The 23,642-nt window shown below is 46.2% G+C and overlaps 1 protein-coding gene across 1 annotated transcript; it reads left to right on the forward strand.

The window, feature by feature from the left end:
* Nucleotides 1-982: 982 nt before the first annotated feature.
* Nucleotides 983-21,699, forward strand: UAP1L1 (UDP-N-acetylglucosamine pyrophosphorylase 1 like 1). The gene is made up of 9 exons (XM_035112896.3): nucleotides 983-3,103; nucleotides 5,112-5,316; nucleotides 6,703-6,878; nucleotides 8,814-8,986; nucleotides 9,916-10,109; nucleotides 13,278-13,418; nucleotides 15,919-16,104; nucleotides 19,241-19,307; nucleotides 20,325-21,699. Exons 1-9 carry the CDS (start codon nucleotides 2,809-2,811, stop codon nucleotides 20,409-20,411), a joined length of 1,524 nt encoding a protein of 507 aa, XP_034968787.2. The 5' UTR covers nucleotides 983-2,808; the 3' UTR covers nucleotides 20,412-21,699.
* Nucleotides 21,700-23,642: the final 1,943 nt, after the last annotated feature.

Genomic DNA, 23,642 nt, shown 5'->3' on the forward strand with positions numbered 1-23,642 from the left:
ACATAGCCTATTTCTGCAGTAAGCTGTAAAGAGGCTTATGGTAGCTCATTCTTTATATGACAGGTTGGTGTTTGAATGGTAGCTATGGGATAAGTGTGCCCCTGAGGGACCAGGTGTGCAGTCTGGGAGTCATTTTGGACTCACAGCGGTCCATGGAGGCACAGGTTAATTCTGTGTCCAGGGCGGCTATCTACCAGCTCCATCTGGTACACAGGCTGAGACCCTACCTGCCTGCAGACTGTCTAGCAAGAGTGGTGCATGCTCTAGTTATCTCCCGCTTGGACTACTTCAATGCGCTCTATGTGGGGCTACCTTTGAAGGTGACCCGGAAACTGCAATTAATCCAGAATGCGGCAGCTAGACTGGTGACTGGGAGCAGCCGCCGAGACCACATAACACTGGTCTTGAAAGATCTACATTGGCTCCTAGTACGTTTCCAAGCACAATTCAAAGTGTTGGTGCTGACCTTTAAAGCCCTAAATGGCCTCGGTCCTGTATACCTGAAGGAGTGTCTCCACCCCCATTGTTCAGCCCAGACACTGAGGTCCAGCGCCGAGGCCTTCTGGCGGTTCCCTCACTGCGAGATGCCAAGCTACAGGGAACCAGGCAGAGGGCCTTCTTGGTAGTGGCGCCTTCCCTGTGGAACACCCTCCCATCAGAGGTCAGAGAGATAAACAACTACCTGACATTTAGAAAATACCTAAAGGCAGTCCTGTTTAGGGAAGTTTTTTATCTGTGATATTTTATTGTATTTTAATTTGTGTTGGAAGCCGCTCAGAGTGGCTGGGGGGGACCCCGCCAGAAGGGCGAGGTATAAATAATAAATTATTATTATTATTACCACTACTACTACTATAAGCAAAGAAATTGCCACTGGGCAGTGAAATCACATGTCAGTTTTCTACAATAAACTACAGTACTGTACTAAATTCATTGTTTGTTTCAATTAATTTGCACAAGGGTGTATTTGGCATGTTGCGGTTTAATGACAGATTTATCTGCACTGGAATAGAAACAGTTTAAAAACAATCTTGATATCAAAGTATCATAGGATTTGCAAAAAAATTCAAAGTGCAACAAGGATGCAGTAACCCCCTGAAACTTAATAGGGCTGCCTTGATTTTAGGCAAACTTTCTCTTTTCATAAACAGAGAAATCTCAAACAAGGTCTGTAAGTGTTACTTTTTAGCGAATTTTTGGTGCAAATGTAAATACAGAGCCAAGCAAAAAACAAAAAGTATAAATAGAAAGAAGTTCGAAATCAATAAGATACAGGATCAATAAGGTAGAGATTCTAGTCTTTCGTTCGAACGTGTCTTTTCAGACTCAGGACCCACTTTTAACCCAAACATGCATTTGGGGACCCTTTTTTTCTTAATCTTTTACACCCTATATTTGTGCGGTGGTTGTGCTCTAGCAGGATCAGGCCGCAACCCATCGGCCAAAGAGCAGAGCTCTGGAGCTCATCCTCTGCACTCCCCTCCGGAAACATCCCACCACCTGCTTCGGCGGCCGATGTGAAAAGGTTGGCTGTCCAAATGCCAGAATGAGACCTGGGGGCAGATCAGACTTGGCGTTACTAAGGCCATTCCATTAGGGCCTCTGGTTTCTGCAGGAGGTTATCTCAGGCCTTCCCTTCCTACCTACTACGAGGGTGGAAGGAGAGAGTGTCAAGGATTATCACCGCGTTGGGGCAGGCGTGGAATCAAAGATTGGTAGAGTTGGATGGGGCCTCAAGGGTCGTCCACTCTAGTCCATCTCCCTGCAATGCAGGATTCACAACTAAAGCATCCCTGACAGATGGCTGGAAACGTTCCGGGAAGTTCCAGCGGCAAGTGGCCGTTTCGCCTCCAAAGACCCCACGTTCAATCCTTGGCATCTTCGGTTCAAAGGATCCGGCTGCAAATCTGGAAGTATCTCCAACCCGCTTCGAGCTGAAGGATTTAGGCATAAACATGCAGAGCGTTACACTGCAAGTAGGCGGAATCGCTTCAGCTCAGACAAACAACTTCGAAGGTTGTTTTCTGCTGCTCCAGAGAAGCGGACACGGAGCAATGGATTCAAACTACAAGAAAAAAGATTCCACCTAAACATTAGGAAGAACTTCCTGACAGTAAGAGCTGCTCGGCAGTGGAATTTGCTACCAAGGAGTGTGGTGGAGTCTCCTTCTCCAAAGAGGAGAAGGAGGCTTGACCGGCATATGTCAAGAATGCTTTGGTGTTTCCTGCTCGGCAGGGGGTTGGACTGGATGGCCCTTGTGGTCTCTTCCAGCTCTATGATTCTAAGCAAGCGCCCAGTATCAACAGCTAACAGTTACGCATCCTCGCGGAAAACAGGACGTGGAAGCGGGGGCGTTCCTTATGCCTGGGGGCGGGACTGCGTGGTGGCTGCAATTTCCCCTAGCCTTTCCTCTCCTTCCTCCTGAGGCCTGACTCCCACCAGTTGCTTTTTAAAAGCTTGGTCGGTTGCAAATTTGTCTTATTTCCCGCTCCCTCTGGCCAATGGAAGGGGAACCCTGCATAGGTGGACGAGTGCACGCCTGAAATCGGTGCACTCAGGCGAGGGGGGGGGGCGTGGATTTGGAAGTGACACTGGTTTCCGTGCTGTGGTTGCAAGAGGGGATCTTGCAAGTAACCGACCTCCACAGGCGGAACTTGGCGGAGGCGACGTTCCGTTTCTTCCCGGGGAACGTTCCACAAACTTTGGCGCGCGCGCTCCCCAGGGACAGTTTTGTCGTTGTTGCAAATTGCAAAAAGACTCTCTTTCCCCTTTGCAAAAGCTCAGCAAGCAGCACAGAGAGGGAGGGTGATGGCGTGCCTGGAAGAGGAGATCCGGGCTCGGCTGGAGCGTGCCGGCCAGTCCCACTTGCTGCGCTTCTGGGGCGAGCTGGACCCGGCGCAGCGAGACTCGCTGCTGGAGGCGCTGGCGAAGCTGGACGCCGAGGAGCTGGGCGAGCATTGCCGGAAGGCGGCGAAGGCCTGCGCGCAGGAGGAAGAGCCGCGCCAGGAGAGACTGGGCTGCCGGATAGAGCCCGTCCCTCCAGAGTTCTTCGGCAGCGTCTGCAGGAGCGACCGGCGGACTTTGGAGCAGTGGGAGGAAGAGGGTAAGGCCAGGAGAGACCTGGCTTTTGGTAGCCCTTTTGACCGCTGGGGGTTGCAGATGAAGGAGGATGAGCAAGGCAGGCACATGGCTGGATAATGATGGACCTTTGGTCCGACCTATTAGTGCTTTAATTACGTTTTTATTTTCAGAGAGTGGGCGTGTGGAGATTGGAGAACGGACTACTGTACAGTAGGTTTTGTTCTTGTAACACCGCCTTTCCTTGTTCGGTCACGCCCACTTAATAAGACACACCCACCTACCCCTTTGGAATAACAGTACAGTGGAACCTCGGTTTATGAACACCTCGGTTTATGAATTTTCGGTTTATGAACACTGTGGACCCATCTGGAACGGATTAATTCATTTTCCATTACTTTCAATGGGAAAGTTCGCTTCAGTTTATGAACGCTTCAGTTTATGAACAGACTTCCGGAACCAATTACACCCATGCTTCAGTTTATGAACGCTTCAGTTTAAGTACTCTGCGGACCGTCTGGAACGGATTAATCCACTTTCCATTACTTTCAATGGAAAAGTTCGCTTCAGTTTATGAAAGCTTCAGTTTATGAACAGACTTCCGGAACCAATTGTGTTCATAAACCGAGGTACCACTGTATACTGTACTGTAGTGGACGACATATAAACCAGCATATTTCTCTTGTTCATTGTTCAATGTAGAAACAACCTGAGTAAAGAAAGGAAGATTGCACAACTTTCACACAGTAAAATAAGTTTTGTGCCACCAAAAATTGTACACTTAGACACCAGGAAACTGTTCCCTATGAGGTTCCCTTGCATTGTCTGTGGCCCAAGATGCTGTTGTTGGGCAAAACATTTTACGGAGTGATCCCCCCCCCCCGTCCCGGAAGCCAGCCTCCTTCCTCCAGCTTCCTCCAGCTTGATAATCTTCAGTTGCCATTGGTGGCAATATTTGGCTAGGGCTGTTGGGAGTTGTAGGCCACCCGTTTATGAAGGGCGGGCGCCATGTTGGCAAAGCCTTCAGTAAGGGTTGTGTTTGCAAAACACAGTTTGGCATGCCTGGGTGTCTGTGTGTTGTGTGCTTTGGGATGAGCCACAACTTGCCTTGGGAGCTGTGCAAACACCAGTTCTGCGTTCAGAATACTTGTGCACCTGTGTAACATAATTTTAATACCTGTAACAAAAATTATATAATGTACTGATTATTGGACAGAAAGCCTCTGAGCAGTTTACAAAGACACTTGGGACTGAGGATACCAACCAACTGCCTAGAAGACCAAAGCACCTCTGGGCATGTGTAGAGAGAGCTGTAGGAACACACACATCAACAGGACCTAGGGCTACTAGAGGCTTCCCCCTGCCTCGCTCTAAGTGCTAAGTAGTACTGTCTGGGATTGCTTTTTACCTTCTCCTTCCCAGTTCCTTTTCCTTTTTTGTTGTATATTTTTGATGGAAAGTCTGAGGGAAGAAACAGACTTAACTGTGATCGTAAACTGTTCTGGGCAACGTTCTTGGCTGAAGAGTTAGAATAAAAGTACTTAAAATGATTTAAATTCCCAAGCATTGCCTCTGTTTTTAAAGCTTCTTCTTGAGCTGTCAGACCTGTTCAGTGATGAGGGGAAAGAAGTCAGCTGGGTCTACAGAAATTGCACCCCCACCCCCGTGCCTCCTTTAGATGATTCTTGCTTGGGGTGCAGGTGGGCACTGGCAGGGGAAGAGGGGTGCAGGGGGGAGCGCAACGTCCCCAGCAGTGCGATCCTGGTAGGGTGCCATCGCTGCTGCCCCCATTACGGGTGGGGGGGCTTCCAGGCCCCCAAAGGAGACTCTCACCCTGTGCATTGTCTCCATGGGCAACCATCTGGACTGATGCCAATAATCTCTTAATCTCAGGGTCGTGGGTTTGACAAAAGATTGGGCAAAAGATTCCTGCATTGCACTAGACTAGACGGCTCTCGTGGTCCCTTCCTTCCAACTGTGATTTGAACGAGATGCATATTTGCTCCGATGATCTTTCTCTTGTCTCCTTCAAGGGCTCCGTAAGATCTCCCAGAACAAGGTGGCCGTGCTCCTTCTGGCTGGAGGGCAAGGGACACGCCTCGGGGTGCCTTACCCTAAGGGCATGTATGATGTGGGGCTGCCGAGCCGGAAGACCCTCTATCAGATCCAGGCAGAGCGGATCCGCAGAGTGGAGCAGCTGGCTGGTGATAAGTTTGGAACTCGCTGCACAGTCCCTTGGTGGGTAGCTGGCTCCTGGGGTCTTCAGGCACTGGCCAATAGCTCTTGTGGTCACATGGTGTCCCAGAATTCTTTGCTGTTGTTCCATTTGCTGAATGGCGGGGTGGCTTTATGCCAATCTGATGCCCTCTACTTGGTTTGCAGTGTGACTCCCATTGGCAAAGTCTGTTTAGCTCAGGGGTCGGCAACCTATGGTTCTTGGGCCACAAGCAGCCCATGGGGGTCGTTCAACCAGCCCACAAGCTGCCCCCAAACTGAGCCGCTGGCTCAGTGAGTTCCCGTGTGCTGTGCTAAACCAGTGCAGTGTGGCGTGGGACTCGCTTCCGTGACACTGGAAACTGTGTCTGCGCATGTGCAGACACCAGAAATCGCGGGCACGCAGGCAGTCCAGCCCACAGAGGGATCTCCGCTGGAGTGAACTGGCCCAGGCAAGGTAAACCTGGCCGACCCTTGTTTAGACATTTAACTAGGATATTTCCAAAGCGCCAAAAATATCAGGACTGCCCCCTGAAATCTTTGTCAGATAATCAACTGAATGTTAATCAGTTGGTTAAACCTACATAAATTTGCATGTAACTGAAACAGTACCTCTGGAGAGGGGGAGAAGCATATTCGGGACTTTTCATTTTAAGAGGTAAGGGGGTGACACAATATAAGTTTATAAAATGACATATTCATGGTGTGGGGAAAAGTTTTCCTCCCTCCCTCATAATACTAGAATTCATGGACATCCAATGAAGCTGAATGAAGCTGGAATGACTTCTTCACTCAGCGCATGGTTAAACTGTGGAACTCCCTCCCACAGGAGGCAGGGATGGTCACCAACTTGGGTGGCTTTAGAAGGGGACTGGACAAATTTGTGGCAGAGGAGAGGGCTATCAATGGCTCCTAGTCCCAGTAGCTCTGCTCCCAGAGGCAGCAATGGTTATGAACCAGTTGCTGGATGCTACAGGACGGGAGAGGGCTCTTGGGCTCTCAGTCCTGTTCAGGGGTTCCCACAGACACCTGGCTGGCCACTGTGAAAACAGGGTTCTGTTTAGGGCTGGGCGATACCTGGTTTTTAACGTTGTCATATATCACCACCTAAACATCACAATGTATAAATATATCACAATAGCTGAAATAAGGATGGAGCTATGTAGAGGCATTGTTTGGCTTCCAAGGTTTCTTCCCCCTGCGTTGTGGCACTGCTGTTTACTTCTGTGGTTTTGAATCTTCAAAAGAAAGGCATGTGCCTGTCTTTGGCATGCTCGCTTTTCATGCCCTGGGTGTGCCCAACTGCAAAAAAGTAATGTGCTCTGCTTGCTTTGGTTGTGTGAATCCAAGCCTGCTGGTTTCCTCGTCCAATGCTTCTAACTGCAGTGCCCCCGTGTGCCTCCCCTGCAGGTACATTATGACCAGCGAGTTCACTTTGGGACCGACAGGGAAATTCTTCCAGGAGCACAACTACTTTAACCTGGAGAAGTCCAACGTCGTCATGTTTGAGCAGAGGATGCTCCCAGCTGTGGCATTTGATGGGAAAGCGATCTTGGAAGAGAAAGGCAGGATTGCCATGGCGCCAGGTAGGCAGCACTTTTCCTGAACTTGGGGAAGTGTGTCCTTCTTGGGAGCTTCTGAAGGCCTCTCATTGGCACCGTTTTGAATATTTGAGTGAAAAGGGGCATTGTGTGTGTAGCAAATCCTTCACATGTGGCAAGGGCAGAGCTTTCTCGTAGCAGCACAGCTGTATCATTTTTCTTTTTTAGAATTGATTCGTTATTTTTTAAAATGCAACCACAATAAAAGGAAAGAAAAAAAAAGTAGATGGAAAGCACCATACGCTGGAAGGAGAAAAGTAGAATAGAATAGAATAGAATAGAATAGAATAGTAATTTATTCACCAAGTACTTACATACTTGGAATTTGCTTTGGCTAATTTTACAATGTAAACGTACTTTATACAAAACATCTGTTAAATATCTGTGTGAGGATCGAAGTGTGCAGAACACTATTTCAAGCAAAGAGGAGCCACTCCGACTGCGCCTGGAGCTTTTGACTTCTGTCCCCGTAGTGAATTCAGAACAGGTTTGAGGTGGTTGTTGGTGCCTCTGGCGCCAAGTGAATTGCTCTAGTTGATAATGCTTGACTTTGCTATAAAACTGATTCAGGTCGTTTGCCAATTTTTGACTCTCCGGAGCAGAAGAATATGTTCTCTTATATTCAGTAAAAGAAGATGTTCTCTTATATTCAGAAATGTTCTGTAAATTCTTCCAAAGAGTAGCCGAGACATGTTTGTACAGAGTTAAAGCACAGCTCTGAAGGGATGATACAGTGTTAACTCTTACAAAGATTCCCTTTACAAATAATGAAGATTTATAAAAAATAAAAGTACTGTATTCTCCACCTGTGAGTTGCATTGTTGTTGAGAGTAAAGGTTCTATATAGCTTTAAGTGAGCCAGACATATGCATATACTGATTGCACTGAGAGACCATATACCTCAATATTTGTATAGGGAATACAATCATGCCATATAATACATAAAAAGGTAAGGGGACCCCTGACCGTTAGGTCCAGTCGCAGACGACTTTGGGGTTGCAACGCTCATCTCACTTTATTGGCTGAGGGAGACGGTGTACAGCTTCCGGGTCATGTGGCCAGCATGACAAAGCTGCTTCTGGCAAACCAGAGCAGCGCATGGAAACACTGTTTACCTTCCTTCCGGAGCAGTACTTATTTATCTACTTGCACTTTGACGTGCTTTCAAACTGCTAGGTTGGGAGGAGCAGGGACTGAGCAACGGGAGCTCACCCCATCGCAGGGATTCAAACCACCGACCTGCTGATCAGCAAGCCCTAGGCTCTGTGGTTTAACCCACAGCGCTACCCACATACTATTATAATTATTTTTTAGGTCTCTTGCCTGCCCTTCACTGTGAAGCTCTAGGATGGGTTTCATTTTTTTAAAAATTGTTTGTTTATAATATTTGTACCCTGCTCTTCAGCCTTAAAGACTCCCAGATTGGGTTACTTATAGTCAAAACAAGATAGTCCCTTCCCACAGGCTTACAATCCAAAAGGAAAATACACAGAAGGAAAAGGGAACAGGGAGGGAAGAGGAAAATAAAATAAAAACCAGACACCAATTTATAAACTGTTTTTAAAAACAATAAGAATATTACAATCAAGAGGATAGGATGTGTCCTAAAATATATATCCCAGCTTTCAAAGGCCAGGGTAAGGCCATATTTTATCAGGTTGACAGATCAGGGAATCATTTCCCCCTTTGACCTGCACCCCTGAAGGTGGGCTGCATGCATTTTTAAAAATCCAAGTGCTACATGTGCATTTGTTTGGTTATAAATTCCTCCGGCACCATTTACAAGCAGTGGTAAAACCGGTAACAGAGATTGCAGGTGAGAGGCAAAGGTGGGTGGTTGATAGCATTGGCGCTGGCCAGTTGGTGCTGGTCCTAACCCAGTTTCTGTCTAGTCGTTAACTCATTCCTTGTGTGCTGCAGATGGCAATGGCGGTTTGTACCGCGCCCTGATGGACAACAAGATCCTGGAGCACATGGAGCAGTGTGGCATCCAGTACATCCATGTCTACTGTGTGGACAACATCCTTGTCAAAATGGCAGATCCTGTCTTCATTGGTTTCTGTGTCTTGAAAGGGGCTGACTGCGGTGCTAAGGTGAAAGAAAACAAAACATTGGGCAGGGAGGATTGGACAATTCCCTTGTGTGCATGGCGGAGGGTTGTCATGGTGAAGGATGAGCAAGTGTGTGTGAGAGAGAGAGTGTGAGAGAGAAGATCTCCATCTCTGCTAGGAGTGACTCGTGTTCACTTCTAGCAAACATCCAAATGACAATTACGTGGCTCATCTAAGTAAAGGACAATTGCATCTTACGCTTGATTAAGTGGTGCAATTTTAACCTTATGTGGTTGAAAGCCAGCTGGCTGAAATCCCACAAATTAATCGCAGGCAAGGCTTAAAAGAGTTTAAAAGTTCATTTTGCATCGGGGGGGGGGGGGGTAAGGAGAGTGCTTTTAAGTTGTTAGATGGAATCAGATGGAATCTGATTAACAATCCCTCCTTACTCAAATGAACCTTCCTCCTTTGTTGTTGCATTTTTTAAAAGTAGAGCATCTCTCCTCTAGATCTGCTTTTGCCTCCATGTAATTGTGTTGCGTGTCTTCCGCCGGCCTCCGAACCATAAACATGTTGAATATAGATAGTGTCTGAGATAGACAGTATATGGAACTTTAAGTAGCCTTAAAGCAAAATGAAACAAAACATGAAAAGTGAGTTTACTAGATGAACTTGGAACACCTGTGGGAAGTGCCTAGGGAAAATCTTAGAAGGGTGTCGGGGGGTGACCGGCAGAGATCCTTCCCCCCACTCCCTGGGCCTGCAACAGTTGAGTAATCTCATGCCTAACAGGCAAACATGCATATGCACCCAATTAATTGACCTTGTGAATTTCAGAATCCAGCATCCTCTGAGTGGAATTGATCTGCAGATTCAAGAATTACCCAGCCCCTCTACCTTTGTGGTTATTTTACTTGCTACCTGACTGGCCCAAAAATTCTAATTTTTTGTTTTTGTTTTTTTGTGTTAAGGTAGTGGAAAAAGCCTACCCCACAGAGCCTGTTGGGGTGGTGTGCTCTGTGGACGGAGTATATCAGGTGGTGGAATACAGTGAGATCCCCTTGGAAACGGCACAGAGGAGAAATGCGGATGGCCGGTTGACATACAGCGCTGGAAATATCTGCAATCACTTCTTCAGTCTTGACTTCCTGAAGGCTGTCACAGAGTAAGCCCTGCAGTTGTGCCTTCACTTTCCCATGACCTGTTTCAGAGTTTACGTGTGGGATCTGCATCCTGGAAATCAGTTCTGACGGAAATAATAATAATAATAATAATAATAATAATAATAATAATAATAATAATTTGTACCCCAGCCACTCTGGGTGGCTTCCAACAAAAATTTAAAATACATTAAAATGTCACACATTACAAACTTCCCTGAACAGGGCTGCCTTCAGATGTCTTCTAAATGTCAGGTAGTTATTTATCTCTTTGACATCTGATGGGAGGGTGTTCCACAGGGTGGGTGCCACTACCGAGAAGGCCCTCTGCCTGGTTCCTTGTAGCTTTGCTTCTCGCAACGAGGGAACCGCCAGAAGGCCCTCAGCGCTGGACCTCAGTGTCCGGGCAGAATGATGGGGGTGGAGACGCTCCTTCAGGTATACTGGACCGAGGCTGTTTAGGGCTTTAAAGGTCAGGACCAACACTTTGAATTGTGCTCGGAAACGTACTGGGAGCCAATGTGAGTCTTTCAGGACCGGTGTTATGTGGTCTCGGCGGCCGCTCCCAGTCACCAGTCTAGCTGCCGCATTCTGGATTAGTTGTAGTTTCCGGGTCACCTTCAAAGGTAGCCCCACATAGAGTGCATTGCAGTAGTCCAAGTGGGAGATAACTAGAGCATGCAGCACTCTGGCTAGACAGTCCGTGGGGAGGTAGGGTCTCATCCTGTGTACCAGATGGAAAATGGGGTGGGAAGGGATCTCTTACATTTCTGAGCATTGTATCAGCGTTGTGACAAACTGAGCTCCTAGTTTTCTGGTTAGAAGCTGTAGAATCATAGTGCTTTAGACTTGGTAGAGTACCCTCCAATGGTCATCTGGTCCAACCCCCTTCAATGCAGGAATCAGAGCTAAGGAATCCCTGACAAATGGCCATCCAAACTCTGTGTGACAACTCCAATATACCAGTGAATCATTATCCAAAGATTTCCAGGAAGTGTCCTGCGAATCGCCAAAAATAACTTATGCACAGTTTTCCTCCCCTTTCCCCATGAAAATAGCTCAGCAGAAAGGCCCCCACCAGTAGTTTGCCAAACACACCGCCCCTCCTGCAGAAAAACAGGGAAACAAAATAATTAAGGGGATGAAGCTCCCCCACCAGAAGGGAAAGCTAAAGATATGATCAAGAAGTGCCATGATGAAACTTTCCTCCCACTCCCCCCTGTTTTTTAAATTAAACTTGTGCATAAAGTAAAAGGTAAAGGGACCCCTGACCATTAGGTCCAGTCGTGACCGACTCTGGGGTTGCGCGCTCATCTCACATTATTGGCCGAGGGAGCCGGCGTATAGCTTCCAGGTCATGTGGCCAGCATGACAAAGCCGCTTCTGGCAAACCAGAGCAGCACATGGAAACGCCGTTTTTGTTGTTGTTTCGTTTTTGTTGTTGTTTAGTCGTTTAGTCGTGTCCGACTCTTCGTGACCCCATGGACCATAGCACGCCAGGCACTCCTGTCTTGCACTGCCTCCCGTAGTTTGGTCAAACTCATGTTCGTAGCTTCGAGAACACTGTCCAACCATCTTGTCCTCTGTCGTCCCCTTCTCCTTGTGCCCTCAATCTTTCCCAACATCAGGGTCTTTTCCAAGGATTCTTCTCTTCTCATGAGGTGGCCAAAGTATTGGAGCCTCAGCTTCACGATCTGTCCTTCCAGGGAGCACTCAGGGCTGATTTCCTTAAGAATGGATAGGTTTGATCTTCTAGCAGTCCATGGGACTCTCAAGAGTCTCCTCCAGCACCATAATTCAAAAGCATCAATTCTTTGGCGATCAGCCTTCTTTATGGTCCAGCTCTCACTTCCATACATCACTACTGGGAAAACCATAGCTTTAACTATACGGACCTTTGTCGGCAAGGTGATGTCTCTGCTTTTTAAGATGCTGTCTAGGTTTGTCATTGCTTTTCTCCCAAGAAGCAGGCGTCTTTTAATTTCGTGACTGCTGTCACCATCTGCAGTGATCAAGGAGCCCAAGAAAGTAAAATCTCTCACTGCCTCCATTTCTTCCCCTTCTATTTGCCAGGAGGTGATGGGACCAGTGGCCATGATCTTGGTTTTTTTGATGTTGAGCTTCAGACCATATTTTGCGCTCTCCTCTTTCACCCTCATTAAAAGGTTCTTTAATTCCTCCTCGCTTTCTGCCATCAAGGTTGTGTCATCTGCATATCTGAGGTTGTTGATATTTCTTCCGGCAATCTTAATTCCTGCTTGGGATTCATCTAGTCCAGCCTTTCGCATGATGAATTCTGCATATAAGTTAAATAAGCAGGGAGACAATATACAACCTTGTCGTACTCCTTTCCCAATTTTGAACCACTCAGTTGTTCCATATCCAGTTCTAACTGTAGCTTCTTGTCCCACATAGAGATTTCTCAGGAGACAGATGAGGTGATCAGGCACTCCCATTTCTTTAAGAACTTGCCATAGTTTGCTGTGGTCGACACAGTCAAAGGCTTTTGCATAGTCAATGAAGCTGAAACGCTGTTTACCTTCCCGCTATAGCGGTTCCTATTTATCTACTTGCATTTTGACGTGCTTTCGAACTCCTAGGTTGGCAGGAGCTGGGACCAAGCAACGGGAGCTCACCCCGTCACAGGGATTCGAACCGCCGACCTTCTGATCAGCAAGCCCTAGGCTCAGTGGTTTAACCACAGCGCCACCTGGGTCCCTAGCAAACTTGTGCATAGAATCATATAATTGTAGAGTTGGAAGGTCTACCAGGTCCAACCCACTGAAACACTGAAAGGTTGTTCTTCCGTCTCTCATAACACTGTAACTCTGGATCAGGCGTAGGCAACCTTGGCTCTCCAGATGTTTTGGAACTCCAACTCCCATGATCCCTAGCTAACAGGGTCAGTGGTTAGGGATCATGGGAGTTGTAGTTCCAAAACATCTGGAGAGCCAAGGTTGCCTACGCCTGCTCTTGATCATCCAAGGGTGATCCATTGATTTGTGGCAGTAGATTTCAGGCAGGTGAAAAGGCAGGATGTGCCCCTCCTTCCCCTTACAGCTGTGCAGTGCAAGGAATGACCTGAATGATCTTGCTGCACAACAACTTTTGAGCAGAGCAGAGTTTGAGGAAATCTCCTGTGCGCTTATGTCTCTGTCCTTCCTGCCCACCAGGAAGTTTGAGCCCTGCTTGAAACGCCATGTGGCTGTCAAGAAAGTCCCTTTCGTCGACCAGGAGGGCAATCGGGTGAAGCCGCTAAAACCCAACGGGATAAAGCTGGAGAAGTTTGTGTTTGATGTCTTCCAGTTTTCCAAGTTAGTGCCAGATGTGTCTCTTTTCTCTTTCTCTGTATCCTATTCTTTTGGGGTGGGAGTGGGGGGAGACTCACTCAATTGGCCTTAGCCAGCCTGGTGCCTGCCAAACGTTTTGTACTACACCTCCCATCCGCTTCTGCTGGGCCTGATGGGAGCTGTAGTCCAAAACATTTGGAGTGTGAAATGATAATGGAACCAGCAGCTACAGGGCAGGGAGTTGTGACAACACAGGTGTCTCCCAAACTTCGGATAGCTTCTGGTTATGTTTTCTGAATTAAAATGGCAAGAGCATTTTCTTTTTTGAGGGATTGATTATTGCAGTCAGTAGATGAGAACATTACATGTGCAGCTGCTGTAACAGGGCAGAATGGCATGCCCCAGTAGCCTCTAGACTACTACCATGAGTTACATGTGGGGCTGCCTATGAAAACCGTTTGGAATTTATATGCCTGGCTGCATTACTTTCCATAAAAGAAAACTCTTCAAAAGATGTAAATGTGACAATCCATCATGAATTGGGAAAAGGTGGTTTGCATCTGCTTTGCATGCAGAAAGTTCCAGGTTCAATCTCAAAGGAGGCCTGGGAAAGACTCGCTGCCTGAAACCCAGGAGAGCTGCTACCAGTCAGTGTAAACCGTGCTGAGCCAGCCGAACCAAGGGTCTGACTCTGCAGAAGGCAGCTTCCTGTGCTCCTAATAACATGGATGGCTCCACCAACAACAGTGAAATTTTAAGCTTCTTTATTAGAGGTTTTCTGAGCAGTGCTTTACACCAATTGTGCTGTAGAGGTATGTGTGTAGATAGATAGATGATAGATAGATAGATAGATAGATAGATAGATAGATAGATAGATAGATAGATAGATAGATAGATATAGATAGATAGATAGATAGATAGTGATTGATTGCATTCTGCTAGAATCCAGAGACCCAGCTTGAATGCAGCATGTTTTCCGATCACCTATCTAGAAATATTTAGTTCACATCCACACCATAAATTAAAAGCACCCTTATACTGCTCTAACAGTCAGGGAGAAGCATGGGGGCTGTACAGGTGAAACTCAGAAAATTAGAATATCGTCAAAAAGTGCATTTATTTCAGTAATGCAACTTACTATTTTTTATTTTCCTTTTAATTTTTACAAACGCTTTCTTTGGGAAATTCCACACTAATAAAACAAATAGTTACAATAATACAAAAATAAACAAAAACAAACATCACTATGACATTTCATTAATTACATTCCATTTATAGTATAATTGACCCGCCTAACGACAAATAATTACAATTACAACAAATAAAGGCTTGACATACCTTGCTTTGCATGTCATGCATCTATCTCATGTATTGGTTTCACCTTTTAAGTTGCATTACTGATAAAAATGCACTTTTCAACGATATTCTAATTTTTCGAGTTTCACCTGTATTTTGTTAAGAGTGCTGGGAATTATAGGCCTGTGAAGTCAGCACCCTTAGACTACTTTTGCGGTGTGGAAGCCATGGTGGCTAAATTATTTATTCATTAATTAAATTTATTAGTCACATGGGGGGGGCATGGCAACTGAAAAAGCCCACACCATACATACATTAAAACCTGGGGGGGGGGGGAGAGAAGAAATACATTAAAACATCCTAAAGTAAAGGTAAAGGGGACCCCTGACCATTAGGTCCAGTCGTGATTGACTCTGGGGTTGTGACGCTCATCTTGCTTTACCGGCCTAGTGAGCTGGTGTACAGCTTCCAGGTCATGTGGCCAGCATGACAAAACCGCTTCTGGCGAACCAGAGCAGCGCATGGAAATGCCGTTTACCTTCCCGCGGTAGCAGTACCTATTAATCTACTTGCACTTTGATGTGCTTTCGAACTGCTACGGTAGGTGGGCAGGAGCTGGGACCAAGCAATGGGAGCTCACCCCGTCGTGGGGATTCGAACCGCCGACCTTCTGATCGGCAAGCCCTAGGCTCTGTGGTTTAACCCACAGCGCCCCCCGTGTCCCATAATTAAAACTTTGAAACATCCTACCCACTCTTAAAAGGCCAAAGGTGGTTAAAAGCCAAAGCCCCAGTTAAAAAGGAAGGCTTTTGCCTGGTGCCTGAAGATACGTAACAATGGCACCAGGCGAGCCTTGCCGGGGAGAGCTTTCTACAAGCGGAAAGCCACCACAGAAAAGTCCCTGTTCTCCTTTTGCCACTCTCCAGACCTCCTGGGCCTCAGATGATGGCTGCAGGGTGCAGGCTGGTTCCTATAGTATAAAAGTGCTTTAAATGTCTGGTGCGGGTGTGGCTTTAGTTTGCTTTTGCAGTCAAGTCCAACTGGAATTGGCAGCTTGGAGAACAGCTGCAAGGTCCCCCTGCATTCCTTTCATGGATAAGGCAAGTTACGTTTTCCTGGATTCTGGAACGTACTGTGGCCTCAACGGCTCCATGCTGCACACACAGGAGGGCACGACCACAGCTGAAACTCCCATTTTAAGCCTCCAGTTTCTCCATTTTGTTAACAGGAAGTTCGTAGCCTTTGAGGTCCCGAGGGAAGAGGAGTTCTCGCCTTTGAAGAACTCCGATGCGGCCGACAAAGACACTCCCACCACAGCTCGCCGGTCACTCCTCTGCCAGCACTACCGTTGGGCTGTGAAGGCAGGAGCTCGATTTGTCAATGGCAATGGCCAGAGGATACCTGAGGAACCAAGGTCTGTGAAGGCCCCTCCCATTTATTGCAGAAACTGTAGTTTACCCCGAGGGGCCAGGAAGCACTAGATCAGTGATGGTGAACCTATGACACGCGTGTCAGACGTAACACGCAGAGCCCTCACTGCTGCCACGCGCCCCATCGGCCCATTCACACTTGTTGTTTCCCTCCATTTGTTCTCCTGCTCCTCCTACAGCTTGTCTCCGCTGTTAAAACGCAGATCCTTTGTTGTTGTTGTTGTTGTTGCTGGTAGCCAGAGATTGGTTTTTTAACCCTTTCTGTGCTGTTTTTTGGGCACTTTGGCAGACTATGTCAGTGCTGCATGTTAGTTCCAGCGAAGGTATTATTAATCATTTATTTCTGTTCTCTCCCCCCCCCAAAGCGCAGCAGCTTTGGGGCACCCCCCCAAAAGCAAAGCAACTTTTGCACCCCCCAAAAAAACCTCCAAAACTTTGGTCAGCAGCTCCCCCCAAAAAGCTCAATAACTCTGGGCACTTTGTGATAAATAAGGGGTTTTTGGTTTGGTTTGGTTAAATAATTAGTTTTTGGTTTATTAAATACAGTTATATATTACAATTATACCTTTTGTTATTTAAACTATAAATACCGCAAAATTATTGTTTTTTTCTCGAAGTGACACACCACCCGAGTTATGCTCGTTTTTTTGGCGAATTTTGACACACCAAGCTCAAAAGGTTGCCCATCGCTGCACTAGATGAATTTGTGACATGAAATGCTGCCACAGTGAAACTGTGTCTGTGTGTGTGTCTGTGTCTGTGTGTGTGTGTGTGTGTCTGACTGACTTTAAACAGTCATGGCTTCCTGCAAAGGACCCTGGGAATTATTTAAGGGTGCTGAGAGTTGTTAGAAGACCCCCCTACTCCTCTTACGGGGCTACAATTGGTTTAGCAGTCAAGTCCTCTTCCCAGGAAACTCGGGGAGCTGCAGTTATGAATGCGGAATAGCTGGGGGTCTGGTCAGGACTAACTGTTAAATATCTGTTTAACATCCTTGGAACAGATTTTTGGCCTCATTCACACCATACATTTGAAGCACTATGATACTACCGTACTTTAAACAGGCGTGGCAAAAAAAATGAAAGGCACAAATACAGGATGGGAGACACCTGGCTTGAGAGCAGTACATGTGAAAAGGATCTAGGAGTCTTGGTAGACCACAGACTTGACATGAGTGAGCAGTGTGATGCAGCAGCTCAAAAAGCCAATGTAATTCTGGGCTTCATCAATAGGAGTATAGCATCTAGATCTAGGGAAGTAACAGTACCACTGTATTCTGCTCTGCTCAGACCTCACCTGGAGTACTGTGTCCAGTTCTGGGCACCACAGTTCAAGAAGGATACTGGATGGCCCTTGTGGTCTCTTCCAATTCTACGATTCTATGAGTCTATGATTCTCCCAAAGGATTCTGGGAGCTGTAGTTTGTTAAAGGTTCTCAGAATCCCCTCTCCCAGAGCTGCAATTTCCAGAGTTCCCCGGTGATTGTTAAACCACACTGGGAGTTGGTGCTTTGGGAGGGAAATTGGGGTGGTGGGGGGTTGTCTCCTAACCCCTCTCAGCAGCCTTTGCAAACCACAGCTCCCAGGACTCATGGCTGTTCAAAGCAGTATGATAGTGCCTTAAATGTATAGCTCAGATGAGATCTTCTTGTGGAGATAAATTGTGCCCTCTGGGGTTTATACCAGGGAGGGGAAGAGTGTAACAGAGCAGCTTTCTCCAAGATGGGGCTGGATCCAGCCATCTGCTGCAGCCACCAAAATGGATGTTGTATTCCAGAAGCATTTGGAAGGCACTAGATTAGGAGAAGTTGTGGTTAACACATCTTAGAATCATAGAATCATAGAGTTGGAAGAGACCACATGGGCCATCCAATGTAACCCCCTGCCAAGCAGGAAACATCACCCAAGCATTCCTGACAGATGGCTGTCAAGCCTCTGCTTAAAGACCTCCAAAGAAGGAGACTCCACCACACGCCTTGGCAGCAAATTCCACTGCCAAACAGCTCTTACTGTCAGGAAGTTCTTCCTAATGTTGAGGTGGAATCTTCTTTCTTGAAGTTTGAATCCATTGCTCCGTGTCCGCTTCTCTGGAGCAGCAGAAAACAACCTTTCTCCCTCCTCCATATGGCATCCTTTCATATATTTGAACATGGCTATCATATCACCCCTTCACCTTCTCTTCTCCAGGCTAAACATACCCAGCTCCCTAAGCCGTTCCTCATAAGGCATCGTTTCCAGGCCTTTGACCATTTTGGTTGCCCTCTTCTGGACACGTTCCAGCTTGTCAGTATCCTTCTTGAACTGTGGTGCCCAGAACTGGACACAGTACTCCAGGTGAGGTCTGACCAGAGCAGAATACAGTGGTACTATTACTTCCCTAGATCTAGATGCTATACTCCTATTGATGCAGCCCAGAATTGCATTGGCTTTTTGAGCTGCTGCATCACACTGTTGACTCATGTCAAGTTTCCTAGATCCTTTTCACATGTACTGCTCTCAAGCCAGGTGTCTCCCATCCTGTATTTGTGCCTTTCATTCCCCCCCCCCCAAGTGTAGTACTTTACATTTCTCCTTGTTAAAATTCATCTTTTTTGCTTTGGCCCAGTTGTCTAATCTTAATATTGCCCAGGGAAGGCTTTTTATGTTTTATTTTAAAGGTGGGGTGTAATAATAAAGCACAGGGGGGTTCAGGATTCAAAGCTTATTAGGGCCATCCTCTCTGATCTGGGGTGCCTTTCTCCCCATCCCAGGTGTGTGATGCCATAAAATAATAGAATTGCATGGCTGGAAGGCACCCCCAAGTGTCATCTAGTCCGGTCTCCTGCGTACAGAAGTACACTGCAGTTATACATTCTGGTTGCAGTTGTTTGGGTGGCAAGGGAAAAACACTTGGCTAATACTCTGGTGATTCTGTTTAGTGTTTACTTCATTTATATACGACTTGTCTTCCAAGCACCTATGGTAGATTACAGTTTTAAAATACCAAAACCAAACAGATGATACGAAATGTGAAGTTGGCCTGGGGCTGCGTTGAGCAATTTCTGTTGTTGCCTGCCTCTCTTTTCTGTGGTTTGCCCTATGTTTGCAGAGAGACACTATTTTCATTTTTCTCTCTTTTCAGTTTATCAGGAGATGATGACCCACCCGCTGTATGTGAGATTTCACCTCTAGTCTCTTACTTTGGGGAGGTGAGAGCACCATTTTATGTGAACTCCTGTTAAGGATTCAGTATCTGCTTCTAAAGGAAATAATTTCTTATTTCTGAGCCAGTGCAAAGAATATTGGAGATGTTGTAGAGCAGGCATAGGCAAAATCTGGCTCTCCAGATGTTTAGGAACTACAATTCCCATCATCCCTAGGTAACAGGACCAGTGGTCAAGGGTGATGGGAATTGTAGTCTCAAAAACATCTGGAGGGCCGGAGTTTGCCTATGCCTGTTGTAGCCCTGAGACTGAAGAATGTTCAGCCGATGGCAAATATGGGATAAAACTCCACATGGGCAAACTCTTTTTTCATAAGGGATCAGGCAATAGCGTCTTTCAGCTGTCCATAGCCTGGAACCACAGAGCTATAAAGGTTTTTCTCCCAATTGGCATTTGTGATGCTGGTTACATATAATTACATGGGACATACAAAAAACACAAAATACTTTTGTGTCAGAATAATAAAAAAAAAGCAGCTAAGAATAATTTATTTCCTATTATTATTATTATTATTATTATTATTATTATTATTATTATTATTATTAGCAATAAAATCTTTTTGATTGTTTTACAAGTGTTTGTATGTCACTTTTAGAGTTAACAACCTAGGCAGGTCCTTGTCTACAGAGGTTTAAAATCCAGAATAGGCAGGAGGGACTTAAGGGAGAATCAGCATGTAACACGAAATAAAGGCTGAAAGATGGGTTACAGCAGGGGTCAGCAAACTTTTTCAGCAGGGGGCCGGTCCACTGTCCCTCAGACCTGGGGGGGGGCTGGACTGTATTTCTAGGGGGGGGAAAACAAATTCCTTTGCCCCACGAATAACCTAGAGATGCATTTTAAATAAAAGTACACATTCTACTCATGTCAAAACACCAGGCAGGCTACAAAGGTAGCTCCACCCACTTTCATCTCTGGCCCTGACCATCACTGTCATGCGAATTCTGAAAGCTTGCCCATAAGGGAATGTGGCCTTTGGCTCAAAATTGTTTTCTTTTGCAGGGACTAGAGAAGTACCTGAAAGCCAAAGACCTCCAGTCACCTTTTCTTCTCGATGAAACCAAAGCAGAAACATTAACAAGAGCTTGAATGAAGACACAACTTGGAAGATTCTCCTCTGCGACCACCTTTTTGCTTGACTGTTGCTTTATATTTAAGAAAAGAATAATTTTGAGAAACTATCAGCCAAAAATCTTCTAACTTTTCTTCTTCTGGGTTGGGGTTGTGCCTGGAGAGTGATGAAGTCCTCTGTTTCTGCCCTTGTTTGTCCCGATAGCATTCTCTGCAACTTGCAAAGAGCTGTCTGAAATAAGACCTGCCATCCTTACTATAGCTGAGAGGTCCCTTGTGTGTAATGCTGAAATTGGAGTTATAGGTAAGGTAGCCATGTTGGTCTGACGTAGTCGGAACAAAATAAAAAAATTCCTTCCAGTAGCACCTTAGAGACCAACTAAGTTTGTCCTTGGTATGAGCTTTCATGTACATGCACACTTCTTCAGATACACTGAAACAAAAGTCACCAGACCCTTATATATAGTGAGAGGGTGGGGAGGGGTTTTACTCAGAAGGATGGTGGGAATGGGTGATTGGCTGAATTTTGTGCTGAAATTGGAGGCAGTCTTGGGAATTCTTTGCTGGTGTCAACACTCAAAGGAACCTGAGAGGCAGGAGATAGCTGAGAGGAACCTCCAAATAGCGCTGCACATATTCCATACATATGATTTATCAATGCAGGGTGAAGGGTCCCTGTATTATCTTGGAGTATGACTCAGTGGCAGAACAAACAGGAGGACCCATGTTTGATTATCAACAACTCTACTTAAGAGGATGTTAGGTGGTAGGTCTGGAGAAAGCTCTCTGCTCCAGACCTTGGAGATAAGCTTCCAGTGCATAGCAATCAGTGCTTACCTAAATGTGCATTTGCAAGAACTTTATGCACTCAAAGTTAAAGGCATTGTCTGTGTCCAAAAGCTCTTGCCTCATCTTGGAAGTACTGCCCTTATTGCAGAAGAGACAGGATCTGAATTGCATCTATTTTGGCAGTGCCATTTTGAATCTGGTGTGAAAGCTTCCCTCTTCGCAAATCTTTGTTTTCTTTCTCCTTTTTAATTGTTTTCTTTCTCCTTTTTAATTATCCCAAAACCGTCTTTTGATACTGATAATGCCCTCCCTGATCTGGTACCCTCTAGTTGTTTTAGGACACTACAGTTTCTCTAATCTATGACCATGCTGACTGGGGCTGATGGGAATCCAACCATAGCTGAAGTCGCCACATTGGGGAAAGCTGCTTTATACATGTTCTGGAAGAAGGTGATGAAAACCCTACATTGCCGATTTTGTAATTTTCGCATATTAAAGGTGATTTTTAAAGCCTTAACTTGCCTTTTGTGTTTCTTTTTTTTTAAAAAACTGGCCTTACTCCAAGACCTGGCACAAAGACAGAAAAAGCTACAAGAGGAGTTGCAGTGCCCAGCCTCAGCAACCCCCAAATCAGTTGTCCTTCCATAGTTTACTAGTTTACTTCCCTAGACATGGATGCAGGGTGGGTGGATGGAAGCTATATATACAGGACCACCTGCCTTCTGCACTAAACACCATCAGGCACACAGGCAATCCAGATTAGATGGCAACGAAAGGCTCAGCTGTGTAAATGATGCAAATCATAACAGCTTGCATAATGTATTTGTTTTTTTGCGCAACTTACTCTCTTCCTGCTAGCCAATAGAAGGGCAAGGCTTCTGGTGGTTCCTGCCCACTGAAAATCTTACTCTGCCACTTCTGTCTTCACGTATCAGCTGGTACTGCCCACATTTACAGAACTTTTTTTTAAAAAAAGTTTGCAGCCATAATGACTTTTTAAAGTTTAAAATTTAAGTTGCCAAAATAAAAGCTTTTAAATGTGAGCAATATCAGAAGATCTGCAAATGGAAAACCAAGGTCCTTGAAAGGCCAGACACTACAGTGCCATATGAAGAATTGAGGAGTTACCGATTTGTAACGTGGATCCAGAGCCCTTCCTGTCCATTAGTGGTCTGATTTATTTTGCAGTATGTTTTCCACGAGCCAATTAGTGGCATTCTGCTGATTAGCAGTATTCCACATTGTGCCAAAGATGAAAAAAAATTCTGGGCAAAAGTATGCCTGTGCGTTCTGGTCAACATATGGCTGCTTGAAGGAATGGGCAATAATAACATCCTTTAGGTCAGGTTTAATGTGTGACTCAGTCCAGATGTTATAGACCAGTGGTCCTCAACCATGGGCCTCCAGATGTTTTGAGACTACAATTCCCATCATTCCTGACCACTGGTCCTGCTAGCTAGGGATCATGGGAGTTGTAGGCCAAAAACATCTGGAGGCCCAAGGTTGAGGACCACTGTTATAGACTACACCTCTTTTCAATCCTGATGGGTCAGGCTGGGCTGAGGCTGAGGAGCATTGTAGTCCAACGTGGAGAGCCACAAATAAGTCACTCCTGGTTTATGATGAGAGGCTGGGTATAGATAAATGTCTTAACGGATATCTATATATATATAAATGCAAAAATCTTGAAATTGCCGGCCGCTATGTTCTCCGAAACCGCTTGACCGATTGTCCTGAAATTTTGACACAGCGATCCAGTCCACTCCCCGAGGGTTGTAGGGGACATGAAAAACCTCAAATCACACACCTTGGCAGGATTTGACCTGCTTTTCCACCAAGTCAAACAGCGCCCTCAAGTGGAATTCCTCCCACAGTACACCCCCTCCCTTCCTGAGAAATCTAAGCCACACCCACAAACCAAATGACATCATCAACCAAGCAACTGAAACCACCAAGGCGGCCATTATCAGACAGACAAGGCCGCTTTCCAGACTAGGCCAAGTGGAGGTAAGGGGGGGGGGGCGAATAGAGGGCAGGGATACGTAATGGGTCAGAACATGGGGGGGGGGGAGACACAGGGATGAAACCTGCCCTCTCCACAATATCTCACCTCGGCTTTGCAGACTAGGCTGCTTTCCAAACTAGGCCAGGTGGAGGTAAGGGGGGGGGCAAATAGAGGGCAGGGATAAGTAATGGGTCAGAACAGGGTGGGGGGAGACACAGGGATGAAACCTGCCCTCTCCACAGTGTCTTGCCTCGACTCAGGGGGACTCTGAGGCTCAGGGGGATCTGAAGGGGGGCTATTACCCTCCAGTTCACAGACTAACGCACAGCAACGCGTGCAGGGCCAGCTAGTTAAACATAAAGTGCTGAGTGCCCTATTAAAGCAAGCAGTCTGATCCAAAATCCCATTTTGAGGTTTGCAGTCCTATCAACATGTGGGGAGTTTTCTGAGATATA

This window comes from Zootoca vivipara, chromosome Z2, assembly GCF_965207765.1.
Source record: "Zootoca vivipara chromosome Z2, rZooViv2.hap1.1, whole genome shotgun sequence".
Lineage (NCBI taxonomy): Eukaryota > Metazoa > Chordata > Lepidosauria > Squamata > Lacertidae > Zootoca > Zootoca vivipara.